Source organism: Canis lupus, chromosome 6, assembly GCF_048164855.1.
Source record: "Canis lupus baileyi chromosome 6, mCanLup2.hap1, whole genome shotgun sequence".
Classification (NCBI taxonomy): Eukaryota; Metazoa; Chordata; class Mammalia; order Carnivora; family Canidae; genus Canis; species Canis lupus.
Window position 1 is genome coordinate 41,929,753 of NC_132843.1, and position 13,389 is coordinate 41,943,141.

Consider the following 13,389-nt stretch of genomic DNA (forward strand, 5'->3'; position numbering starts at 1 on the left):
TCTGACCCTCTGTCCCTTTCGGCACCCTTGGGAACCCCAATTAAACGTAGGTTTTTCTTCCTCAGGCTGTCGTTTATTTCCCTTAATCTATCTTCATGGTCTTTTAATTGTTTGTCTCTTTTTTCCTCAGTTTCCCTCTTTGCCATCAACTTGTCTTCTATATCACTCATTCGTTCTTCCATCTTGTTAACCCTCGTCATTAGGACTTCTAGTTTGGATTGCATCTCATTCAATTGATTTTTAATTTCTGCCTGATTGGATGTAAATTCTGCAGTCATGAAGTCTCTTGAGTCCTTTATGCTTTTTTCTAGAGCCACCAGTGCTTCTGAATTGGCTTTCTGACATTGAATTGTAATCCAGATTTTGTAACTCTGTGGGAGAGAGGACTGTTTCTCATTCTTTCTTTTGAGGTGAGGTTTTCCTTCTAGTCATTTTGCTCAGTGCAGAGTGGCCAAAAACAAGTTGTATTGGGAAAAGGAGAAAAAGAGAGGAGAGAAAGAAGGAAAGAAAAGAGAAAAAGAAAAAAGGAAGAAAAAAAGAAAAAAAAAGAAAAAGAGAAAGAAAGGAAAAAAAAGGGGTGGGGAAGCAAACAAATAAAAAAGAAAAACAAAAAACAAAAAACAAAACCACGGGGGGAGTATCTTCTGATTCTGTATACTTTAAGTCCCTTGACTTCCCTTGGAACTGGTCCGTCCAGCTGGTCTTCTGGGGGAGGGGCCTGTTGTGCTGATTTTCAGGTGTCAGCACTTGGAGCTGCTCTGCCCCCTGCCTGGTGCAGGGCTCAGTAGGGGTTGTTTACCCCGTGAGGCCCCAGGAGGAACAACCCCAGTGGTGGGGCCAGCTCTGGAGCCCTGGAGTCAGCTCCCACAGTAACTCCAGAGCTCTCCGTCTGCAGGGCCTGGATGCTCCGGGGGCGGGGCCGCTGATCTGCTCAGCTCGGGCAGGAGCGTCCTTGCTGTCCTGGGCCCTCCCGGCCTCTGCCTGTCCCGGGGGGAGGCCAGATCCTGGGCTGTGTCCCGGCGCCCAGTGCTCCTGCGCTGTTGGATTCGTGCCCGGCGCACAGCCCCCTCCGCGGAGCCGCAGCCCGAGCCCCCCGAGCTGCTCCGGGTCCCGCCGTGCGCGCTGCAGCCCTTAGGGAGCTCGGCGCACTCTCCCGGGGCGCAGGTGTCTGTTACTGTCCCAGGGAGCCCGAGGGCATCCTCGCCGTCCTGGGGTCCTGCTCCAACTCCCTGCGAGCCCCTTTCCACCCGGGAAGGTTGGTGCAGCTCCTGCATCTCCGGGACGGGGCTCTCCTGTCCTGGGGACACTCGCCCCGGCCTCAGCCCGGCTCCTCGCGGGGCCCCTCCCCCTTGGAGGCCTTTTGTTTCTTTATTTCTTTTTCCCCGTCTTCCTACCTTGATAGAAGCGCGAACTCTTCTCACTGTAGCGTTCCAGCTGTTCTCTCTTTAAATCTCAGTCTGAATTCATAGATTTTCAGGATGATTTGAAGGTTATCTAGGTAATTTGGTGGGGACAGGGGACTTGGGGACCCTACTCCTCCGCCATCTTGCCCCTCCCCTCTCCTTAGGATTTTCTATGCAGGATCATGACACCTGCAAATAGAGATAATTTTACTTCTTTTTTGTCCAGTCATACATCTTTTATTACTTTTTGTTGCCTTAATTGCCCTAGCTAGAATCTTTAGTATCTTGTTAATAGAAGTGGCAAGAGTGAACATTCCTGCTCTTGGGAAATTTTAGTCTCTTTTCATTAAGTATGATGTTAGCTGTGGGTTTTTTGCAGATGCTTTTATCAAGTTGAGGAAGTTCCCTTTTACTATTTATTCAATGTTTTTACATGAAACGTTGGATTTTGTTAAATGCTATTTTCCTATGTCAGTTGAAATGACCATATGTTTTTTACTTTATGCTACTAATGTGTACATTAAGTTACATAACGTACATTTTTGTATGTTGAACCAACCTTGCATTCTTCGGATAAATTCTACTTGATTATGGTATATAATCCTTTGTATATATAGCTGTACTGAATTTCCTCATATTTTGTTGAGGATTTCAGTATCTCTGTTTATAAAGCATGTTGTTCTGTAGTTTTCTTGTCATGTCTTCATTTGGTTTTGGTTCCAGGAAAATAGTGGGCTCATAGAATGAATTGATATAATTTCTTCCTTAAATATTTGACAGAAGTCACAAGAAAACCTATCTGGGCCTAGGGCTTTCTATTTTGAAAGCTTATGAATTGTTCAATTTCTTTAATAGATGTGGTCCTATTCATATTGTCTATTTCTCTGATTTTTATAAGAGGAGGTAGATATTTTTTAAATATTCTGTGCCATTCCTGCTGCCAGAAATTCCAAATAGGTCTATTTATTTATTTTTTTACCTTTTCCTCCTTAAATTGAGATGTTGGTCATATCTTATTATAGTTTTATACTGCTTTTTAACTCAATCTGATATTTTCTGTCTTTTAATTAGGACATTGAATAGGTTCAATGTAATCATTTAGTAATAAATGGTATACTTTTCTTACTCCTTCTATTTTATTTATGCTTATTTTGTCATTTTTTCTCTTTCCCTTTCTCAATTTTCTCTTCTTTGTTGATTCAAATGGCTCTTAATTCCCAATGGTTTCCTCTAACTTCTTGTTTCAGTTTTCTTGTGCTTTTCAGTGTGTTTTAGAATTCTTGATCTCCCTCATTATTGTGATTTAAATTTTATTTCCCTATTTAGCATATATTTGTAAATCTTTATTTTTTTTTTATAAAAACCCTTCATTTTGGGGCACCTGGGTGGCTCAGTGGTTGAGCGTCTTTTCCATCCTGCTGAAATGAGATATGAAATTTTTATTGTAGTAACAATTCAGTATCACTAAGTGCATTCATAATATTGTGCAACCATCATCAAATCCATTTCCAGAACGTCTTCATCACCCCAAACTGAAACTCTGTGTCCAATAAACAGTAATTCCTCATTCCCCATGCGTGGCCCCCTTCCTCCCACCAAGCTCTCATGACCTCTAATACAAATTCTCTATGAATTTGCCTATTCTAGATAACCTCACTTAGTGAAGTTTTCATACATATTTGAACTTTTTGTCTGGCTTATTTTGCTTAGCGTGTTTTCAGGGTTCATTCATATTGTAAAATGTATGAGAATTTCTTTCCATTTCAAGGCTAGATAATAATCCATGTGTGTATATATCATGTTTTATTAGTCCATTCATCTGTTGTTGGACATTTGGATCATTTCACCTGTTGACTCTTGTGAATCATCTTGTTATGAGCAGTGGTGTGTAAATTTCTGTCTGAGGCTCTCAAGTGGAGCTGCTGGGTCATATGGTAATTCTACATGTAAGTCTTTGCGGAATTTCCCTGCTATTTTCCACAGTAACTGTACTAGTATTATTCCCACCAGCAAGGCGCAAGGGTCTAATCCTCACCAACACTTACTGTTGATATCTTTTAGAATATAGTAGCTATCCTAAATGGTGTGAAGTTATATTTCACTGTGACCTTGATTTGTATTCCCCTGATGATTAGTGATGCTGACCATCTTTTATTATACTGACTGGCCATCTGTATATATCTTCTTTGGAGGAATGTCTATTTTGTGTTCTGGATATTAGTAAGATCTAACAGTTTAGAAAGATTATGTTTATGTTTCTTCTTTCTTAATCTAGAATATACAAGGACATCTTTGCTTTCACTGGAAAGATAACAAATGATTGTGAAGGATTTGTTGATAATTCAAACTTACATGCCACTTCTGTTTTAAAGTCAGAAGTAAAAACGGAAGCAGATGTTAATGAGGTAAAATGGTCTTTGAAAAATATAAGCATAGATTTTTTAAATGTAAAATGAATAAGTTTTTAAATTAAAAATATGACTTATGATTATTCAAAATTTCTTGTGCACACACAGATACCCTTCCACTGTAGAAAGCTATAATTGCACTTATCTCAGTTGGCTCATTTGTTCATGCATTGAGTACTTATTTACCAGTCACTGAGCTAGGCACCCATATAGAGCAGTGGGCAGAACAATTCCCTGACCTCTTGGAGTTTATATTTTTCAGAGAGAGACAGATATTGAAGTGATGAGTGCTATGAAGAAACACAAAGGAAGATAAGGGAATGAAGAGTGATGCTGTGTGCTACTTTACATGGGAGTAATCAGGAAAGACCACTTATCTGCAGTAGCAGCTACCCCATCCTACCCCCACTCCTGTATACCCCTTACTTTTTGCTGTTCTTCAAAGTACTTTCTTTCCCCTTGTTATTAACTAAAGAATGACACAAGACAAATAGGAAAAATCCTGACAGAATCCCAAAAACTTTCATTAGGAAATCTTTCTTTGCCATGAAGAATTGTACCCCACTCCCCACAATATTTTATTAGGATTAAACTTTAGATGGTAGATGCTTGTCCTGTTTAGCAAAAGCAGCATTTTTTATGAGATAGTACTATATAATATGTATACTTTACACATTTTTCCTTTTAAAAAATATTTTAGGTAGATTTGGTAACAAGGGAAAATGTCTACATTTTTTATTTTGTTTTTCTCTTATTAGTGTACTTTAAAAAAAGATTTTATTTATTTATTCATGAGAGACACAGAGAGAAAGAGAGGCAGAGACATAGGCAGAGGGAGGAGAAGCAGGCTCCATTCAAGGAGCCTGATATGGGACTCAATCCCAGGACTCTGGGGTCACACCCTGAGCCAAAGGCAGACATTCAACCACTGAGCCACCCAGGCATCCCATTATTAGAGTATTTTAAGAAATATGTTTTAGGAGATTTTTGCCCATTAATCTCCTGGATTGATTTTTCTTATTATTTTGTAGGAATTCTCAATGTCTGTATTGCAGTTATCTTTTCCTACTAGATGGTTTGTTACTTTTATTCCCTTATGATGTATTTTTATTAGTAGTAATTCCTTCTTTTCAAGATTTACTTATTTGAGAGAGAGAGTGAGTGTGGGAGTATGGGCAGAAGGAGAGAGAGAGAGAGAGGGAGGGAGAAAGAGAGAGAAAATAAAGCAGGCTCCCTGCTGAGTGTGAAGCCAACATGGGGCTCTATCTCATGACCTGAAGATCACAATCTGGGCCAAAATCAAGAGTCATAGGCTCAACAAACTGAGCCACCCAGGTGTCCCTATTATTAGAAATTCTTCATTTCAATGTAATAGAATTTATCAGTCCTCTTAGTTGTGTTCATGTTTGGAATTATTTACCTTCCTAAGTCATAAATATGTTCTCCTTTATTTTCTTATGAAAGTTTTTAAATCCATCTTTCACGTTTGTCTCTAATTTATCTGTGTGTAGTGTGTGTTAGGATTCATTTTCATTTGTTTCTATCTGAGTGACTGAGTTACTCAGGCACGGTTTCTTTACATCCTTTCCCTGTTGATCTGCCTGGCAGCTCTTTCTTCATGTATCATATGTGTCCATACACGTATGTCTTCTGTTTCTAAACTGTTACTCTGTTGTTGATCTATCTGCCAGTTACTGTGCCAATCCCATACCAGATTAATGAGATAGCTTTGAAATAAGTCTCCTTTTCTAAGAGTGTCTTGTCTATTCTCAGCTGTTTGCACTTCCATATATGTTTTAGAATCAGACCCTATTTGGATTTTGATTAAAATTGCCTAGAAGATGGGGAGAGGTAATATTTTATGACATTGAGTCTCCCTACATGATTGTGTAATTTATGAGTCTTCTTTAATTTCTTTCAATGTCTTTTATAGTTTTTTTCCATAAAAATGTTGTGTATTTTTTTTGTGGATTTAACCTATGTGCTTTATAGCCCATGCCTGTACTTTAACAGTATTGTTATTTTAGTAGCTTCTACTAGTTCTTTATGAACACTTCAGAATAGAAATATTTTTAAATAAAAATATTTGCATTGCTTTAATTTTTTCCTTAGAATTAACATTAAATCAGCACTATGGACCTTTTATGGCCTTCCATTTCCATTGCAGAATTTCTCTTTAGACAACATTATACTAATTTCTATTAAAGACTGCCTTCTAAATGTACCCAATTATATACTGGCTGATGCTTATTGATAACAAATTTTGGATTAACTGGTCTTAATTTTTGCTTATTGCTCAGAATACTGGATGCTTTCCTTATGCTCATTAGCCATTTATATGTCTCATTTTTATGACTTTTTGATATCCTTTCCATTTTTCTAATGGAGTTTTCTTTTTTTCTTACTGAATTACAAAACTATAATATAGAGACTATAACCATTTGTTATATCATGAAAACATAAATCTTGGTGCATTAATTTTTCTGTGTATTTTTTAATCCACCCTCCATAGTTCACAGTGAATTTTTTTTGAAAAATACTGGGATATACATGTTAAAGTTTGTATAGGGTCACTGTTATCCTGCATCTGTACATTCCCTCACTCAAGACCTGTGCCACATGTGTGGCAGTCTAGGTCCAGATCCCACTAACATCACTTAGTAATGTTCCACTAAGTGCCCACAGTGTGGGGCATGTTTCCCAGCTGCTGGAAGTGCTGTTAGCAGACAGCCTTTAGCTGTCGTCTTTTTCAGAGACGGCTTCAAGTACAGACCCCTTGTTCAAGGTCATGCCCCTTTTTGGGGGTGGCCCCCATGCAATGAACAGTTGTTATAAGGGTGATAAGACATGGCATCTCAATTCTATTCTGGACACTTCTGAAGGGCTGTTTGAGCTCCTGTGCTCCTTAGGGGTTGGCTGAGCCTATAGTGTGGCTTGTATGACAACTCAGCTCTCCCCTCTAAAACTGTGATAAATAGCCTCTGAACAGGTTTTCTTATGGACTAGTTGAAAATTTCTCTGTGTTGTGTAGACTTGGGCATGGATTGCTGGGTCATTGGATTGGCACTTCATTTAAACACCACTCTCTTGGTCTCCAGCAAGAATAGAAGTTAAAGTCCTGTTACCAGTGCATTTCTCCATATTTGATGACTTTTTAATTCTTGCCAGTCAGGGAATCAGTATATAATCTGTGATGTCTCACTGTTTCTATTTCTCTTTACCAATGTGGTTTCATATCTCTATTAACTATTTTAATTTTTCTTCTTTGAATTGCATATTGATACTTTGAACATTTTTTCTATTGGGTTTCTTACTGATTTGGGGCTTTCTTGTGTATTCTAGATATTGATTTGTTAATTTTAGACTTTGTTAATATTACCTCTTTATCTCTGTCCATTAACCTTTGGTATTAGAAATTCTTAATTTGATTTTCTACTTTGCTTATGATTACGTTTGCTTATGTAATACAATCATATGATTACATTATGATTACAATGCTGTAGACAGCCTTGTGATCCTGGCATAAATCCTGTCTGTCCCTGGTTCTACTCTTGCCCCACAGCCCTAACTGTAGCATCTCACTCATACTTTGCCTTCTAGTATCTGACCTTGGTTCTCTCCTATTTTTGATAAACTCATGGATATCACCTCAGTTTTTGAGCTCATTCTAACATCCAGTCCAAGAAGAGATAGAAAGCAGGGTGCCTGGGTGGCTCAGTCAGTTAAGCATTTGCCTTTAGCTTAGGTCATGATCCCAGGGTCCTGGAGTCAACTGGCATCAGACTCTGTGCTCAGCGGAGAATCTGCTTGTCCCTCTCCTTCTGCCCCTCCCCCGGCTCATGGTCTCTTTCTCTCTCTCTCAAATAAACAAATAAAAAATCTTTAAAACACAAGATAATTATTTTATTTGGGGATGTATTAAGTTAGAGGTCCCTGCGGGCAACCAGATGAAAATATTTTCATTAGGATTTTGGAAATCTAGATTTGACTCTCATAGAGCAGGGCTAAAGTGGGGGAGGTGCTCATTTCCCATTGTGTACTGTAGAGTTTAGATTAACTATTTCTCTCTTATACAATCCTGAGGAAATCAAACTATTTGCTGACCCATTCTTTTTGGCACACACACACACACAAAATAGCCAAAAAATTTATTACAAAAAGATTTTCAAGCCCCACAACAAACTTCAGCCCTACCACATGGTGGTAACATAGCCTTTGACAAATTAAAAGAAGCTTCCCTAGTCTCAGCTTCTTTTTATGTATAATAAGAGTAATAATTTCTACCCCAGGATTACTGTGAAGTTGAGGTAAAGGTTGCTTATTTACCATAGTGCCTAGGATGTGATAAACACTAATCAAATAGTAATCAAATAGTATCAAATAGTGTAGTATGCTGTATCAAGTATACTTCAGTATTTGGTCTAAGTCCAAGTATACTGGGCAGCCCGGTAGAGTCCCACGTCAGGCTCCCTGCATGGAGCCTGCTTCTCCCTCTGCCTGTGTCTCTGCCTCTCTCTCTGTGTGTCTCTCATGAATAAATAAATAAAATATTTTTAAAAAGAACCGACTTCCTTTAAAAAAAAAAAAGTCCAAGTATACTATATCAAATAGTAACTATAGTATACATATTTCAAGAACAATTCTTTGCAAAATATTTATGTACTATAATATAGGAAAGTATGTAGGGGTTGAGGCCAGTACCAGAATTCAAGGTTATTTTCCAGAAGAAGCTGTACAACATATTATATATTTGTTGGAATTGTCTGTGAACTTTAGTGTGATAAACCATACATAACATACAATTTACCATTTTAACGTAAAATTCAGTGGCACTGGTACATTCACAATGAGGTACATTATTGGCACTATCCATTTTGTAGTTTTTCATCATCCCACAGAATCTCCATATTTATTTGTGTGGAATGTTTAAGGATTGCATATCACCTTCAGCATCTACTCCATCTTTTTCCGTAGCAGTTTAACAGGGTGTTCATGGTGTTTGCTTATATTGTTAACTGCCTTTATTTGTTAATGAATGGTCAATGTTCTAGCAGGCAACTTAAAACTACCACTCTAAGAAACACTGGGTTCCTCCAGAACAGTGGATTTATGTGGGGCTCTTAGGGATCCATATGTTAGTGGAGAACTCATGTGTAGACAGAGCCTAAGAGCAAATATATTGTCTAAGAAAGATATTCACACATAAAATACTCCAATTATTTCCAGTAGGGATAGATACCTGTATTGGGATATGTACATTAAAGTGAAGAACTAGCACGTATAGTAGTGGATTTGAAGTATATTCCTGATTCATAATTCTTAACTTATAGTGCACAGTACAATCTCCTCAGCTTTTATTTATATATTTAAAAGATTTTATTTATTTATTCATGAGAGACATGGAGAGAGAGAGGCAGAGACACAGGCAGAGGGAGAAGCAGGCTCCATGCAGAAAGCCCGATGTTGGACTCTATCCCAGGAATCCGGGATCACACCCTGAGCCAAAGGCAGATGCTCAACTGCTGAGCCATCCAGGTGTCCCTCTCCTCAGCTTTTATTTTATTTAAAAATTTTTTTTCTCCTCAGCTTTTAAATGATTCAAATTCTTGGTATAAAATTGCTCAATCGATGTATTGTACACCTGAAACTAATATAACATTGTGTGTTAATTATACTTAAATTAAAAAATATATATATTCTTGGGTCTTTCCCCTGACCTTTTAACTCAGTCTCTGGGGATGGGCCTAAGAATTTGTATTTTTAATAAGCTCTCAAATGATTAATATGTAGTCACTCTGACATTAAGGCATTAATTTACAGTCTTTGGAGGGTGCTACTGCATTATTATGTGTCATGTTTTACATTAACTGATTTTAACATGGAAATGTCAGTTACATGGTAATATAATGTTATTGTTATACTGAAGTTATTATTGATCATTTAAAAGTTAGGTCTGTATCATCCTAAGTTAAAAGGAACGTTCTTTCAGTTACATATTGTCACCATCACCCTAACATGTCTATTCATTAGGTTTTGAATAGTATTAAAGTGGATGAAGATTTGAGAAAAATCTATGCACCGATATTTGAAGTAACTGTACACTTAAGTGTACCTGAAGAGAGTGACTCTTCAGGAAATTCCACAGAGAAATTTGATGAGTCTGACAAGTCCTCTGAAGAATCTGAGGTGTGTGAAGATGAGGCATCAACAAATGAAGTCAGTTGTGTCATAAAACACTCAAGTGAAGAACTGCTCCCAATAATGAAGAAACCAAAAAAAACGTTTTACAACTTAGAAGGAATTCTTTCAGGTAAGATGAAGGAGACTATTAAGAATGAAAGGAAATGTCCTAACAGCCAGAAAAGACAAATGAGAGAGAACTGTAGTAGTTTATATATGATCCGTGACTAGGAAGTAAGTGTTAAGAATGCACAAAGTGCACATAAACTTAGATCATTTGTGGTGTGTGTAGTAGTCTCAGTACTCACACCATTTCTCACTAGTGGGGTCCTGAGGACCTCATGAGGATGAACACCACCTGGGATGCTTGTTAATAGTTCAGACTCTCAGACTCCATTAGGATCTGAGGATGAGGTGTCCTGCTCAACACTATCTTTCAGATGACCTTTCAAGTTTATTCTTTGGTGTTTGGGAAGCACTGACACATATCAATTGGTCATTGAGCTGGTTTAAGTATCAATGTTTTATTCTCTTTTTTTTTTCAATGGATTCTCACAGATACAGAAATCATGGCTGAGTTTGAGAATAAATACATGTATGATGAGTAAGTAGTAGACATTTTTTAAATTACAAGTAATTGTAATTTATATTAGTTACTGTATTTTTCTGAAATAAGCTTTTATTTTCTCAGATTTTCAGAATTTGCTGCAAATCTCTTCTTAGCTCCCAACAGATTAGAGTTTTCAATAAAAATTCAAAATATGGTGGCTGACATTGAAAAATGTATAAGTAAGTATTTTAAAAATTTAGCTAGATACATTATCATCTTTGACAGTACTTTTTTAGATTTAGGCATTTGATGCTTATACCCAGAAATGTGGCCACCCATTATGGTATATTAGGAGATCAGACATTCCCAGTCTTTGAGATCAATTGGTGTGAACTTGGGATTATTTGAGAATATGGGATTTATACATATAACCACAGAGTGCATAGAAGATGGGAATTAGGAAAACAGCCTAAGGTTTGGATTTTTTCAATGATATACTACAGAATTTTGTGAGACTTAAATAAGCCATATATGATAGCATAGCAAATATATTGTTTCCATCTTAAACAGATTTTTATTAATTCTTTTCTAGCTATGTGTATACAGTCTGAAATTACATGGCTGTTACTAGCCTGACCAATGAATTGCTCCTTTCTCCATAATCTAAGTCTTATAAAGATCTTAACACAGCAGGACCCTTGTCAACTTTTTAAATGTTTTAATTTCCTCTTGTTACTAATAAATTTGGGGAGGGATATTTTTAGATGGTCAGATATCTTTGTTTCTTCTAAAAATTTTGCCCACTAATTTTAGCTTTAATTTGTGGATCTAGCCACTAATTAATGAGTGGATCCATTTCTTTGTTCAGTTATTTATTTACATAAATATGGATTCAGTGCTCTGTGTACATATTCATATATGTATATATACATGTATTGTGTCTGTGTGTATATTTACCTGAGAAAAAATAAAACATCTTGATCATCTCATTTCAGTCACCTTTATACAACAGCTATTTGCATTTTTAGTTTCATAAGCATATATTAGTGAAATTTATGTTTAAAATATTTTATCATCACTATTATAGACATTTTCCACATTGTTGAATTTGCTCTCAAAATCATCATTTAGATGGCTGCATAATATTACATTACATTAATGTGCAATAATATGTTTAACCATGAGTGCAAAGTTAAACATGCTCATTTCTACACATTGTCATGCCATTAATGTCTACCACACAACTTGTGGTTCCCATGGGATCTTCTCACAGAATAACTGCATAGGAGTGAAACTGATGGGTCTCAAGTCTTTCACTGATGTGTGGTTCTTTTGAATTAAGAAAATTAATTCTTAATCTTTAATATGAGTTTTAAGAAAAATAGGTTGTTTGGCTTGATTTTATGGTGATATTTCTGCTGCAAAGAACATAATCTTTATAGCATAACATGTGTAGAGCCTTTTAGAAAAGGCTCCAGGGGGCTCCCTGAGTGGCGCAGCGGTTCAGCGCCTGCCTTTGGCCCAGGGCGCGATCCTGGAGACCCGGGATCGAATCCCACGTTGGGCTCCCGGTGCATGGAGCCTGCTTCTCCCTCTACCTATGTCTCTGCCTCTCTCTCTCTCTCTCTTTCTGTATGACTATCATAAATAAATAAAAATTTAAAAAAAAAAGGCTCCAGGATATGGTGTCTGAGTTAGACAGGCTTGCCCAGTGAACATCATAAAAAACATTCTCCTATGTCTAATTCTATTATGACTTCATTTTTATGTTTAAATATTTGATTGCTCTAACATTTATTTGGCATTCTTTCCAGAATGTCATATAAGTGGATAGGTAGGCTTTTGGGTCTGGCTTTTTTTCAGATTTATTAATACTGTTGCATGAAGCAATAGCCTGATTCCTTTTCATTGCAGAGTTGTGTTCTGTTGTCAAGATGCACCACGGTTTGTTTATTCACTCACATCCGAGTTTTTCCAGTTTGAGGCAGTTACGAATAAAATTGCTATAAACATTCACATACAGGTTTTTGGATGAACATAAGTTTTCTTTTTTCTTGGGTTGATAATCAGGGATAGGATTGCTGGGTCATATGGTAGGTATGTGTTTAATTTTATGAGAATTGCAGAGTGGTTGTGTCATTTGCTTTCCTACCAACAATGTGTAAAGTTCTAGTCACTCTTCATCCTTGTCACCACTTGGAATCGTCAGATTTACAAATTTAGCCATTGTAGTAGGTGTATAGTGATACCTCATTGTGGTTCTGTTTTGCATTTCACTAATGACTAACATTGTTCATCTTTTCATATGCTTATATGTATATGCTTATGTGCATTTTTTGTGGTCAGATCTTCAAATCTTTTGCTTATTTCATTTTATTGAGATGTTTGTTTCCATATTTTCAAGTTGTGAGATGTACCCTGGATACAAGTCTTTTATCAGATATAAGATTTGCAAACATTTTCTCCCAGTCTGTGCCTTATCTATTCATTCTTTCTCATGGACCTAACCTTCTTAACTCTGATAAAGTATGGCTTATTAATTTTTTTCCTGTTGTGGATTATGCTTAGGTACCTATAAACTCTTTGACTCACACAGATTCTTCCTGTATTTTCTCTTGGAATATTTATAAATTCGTGCTTTATATTTAGGTATATGATTCATCTTGAGTTAATTTTGACATAATGTATGAAGTGTAGGTGGAAGTTTTGTTTTGCTTGTTTGTTTTTGCCTGCAGTTTTTGAGTTAGACTGTAAACACACTGGTGTTGGAGGCTGTGTCTCCTCTGTCTCCTCTCTGTGCTGGTTTAATACTCTTCACGTGACACCACGTAGCATAGACACTGCAACT

At 37.0% G+C, this 13,389-nt stretch overlaps 1 protein-coding gene across 17 annotated transcripts in view; it reads left to right on the forward strand.

Annotated features, from left to right (window-relative positions):
• The window catches only part of DNAH14 (dynein axonemal heavy chain 14), a 334,169-nt gene that overhangs the window by 87,934 nt on the left and 232,846 nt on the right, over positions 1-13,389 (forward strand). For all 17 annotated transcript variants that reach the window (XR_012032771.1, XM_072830144.1, XM_072830141.1 and 14 more), the window contains exons 12-15: positions 3,679-3,808; positions 9,842-10,121; positions 10,550-10,595; positions 10,683-10,780. Coding sequence is in view for 16 of the 17 variants with exons in the window: in XM_072830144.1 (XP_072686245.1) it covers positions 3,679-3,808; positions 9,842-10,121; positions 10,550-10,595; positions 10,683-10,780 (554 nt within the window). In the remaining variant the exon portion in view is untranslated. The remainder of the gene's footprint in view (positions 1-3,678; positions 3,809-9,841; positions 10,122-10,549; positions 10,596-10,682; positions 10,781-13,389) is intronic.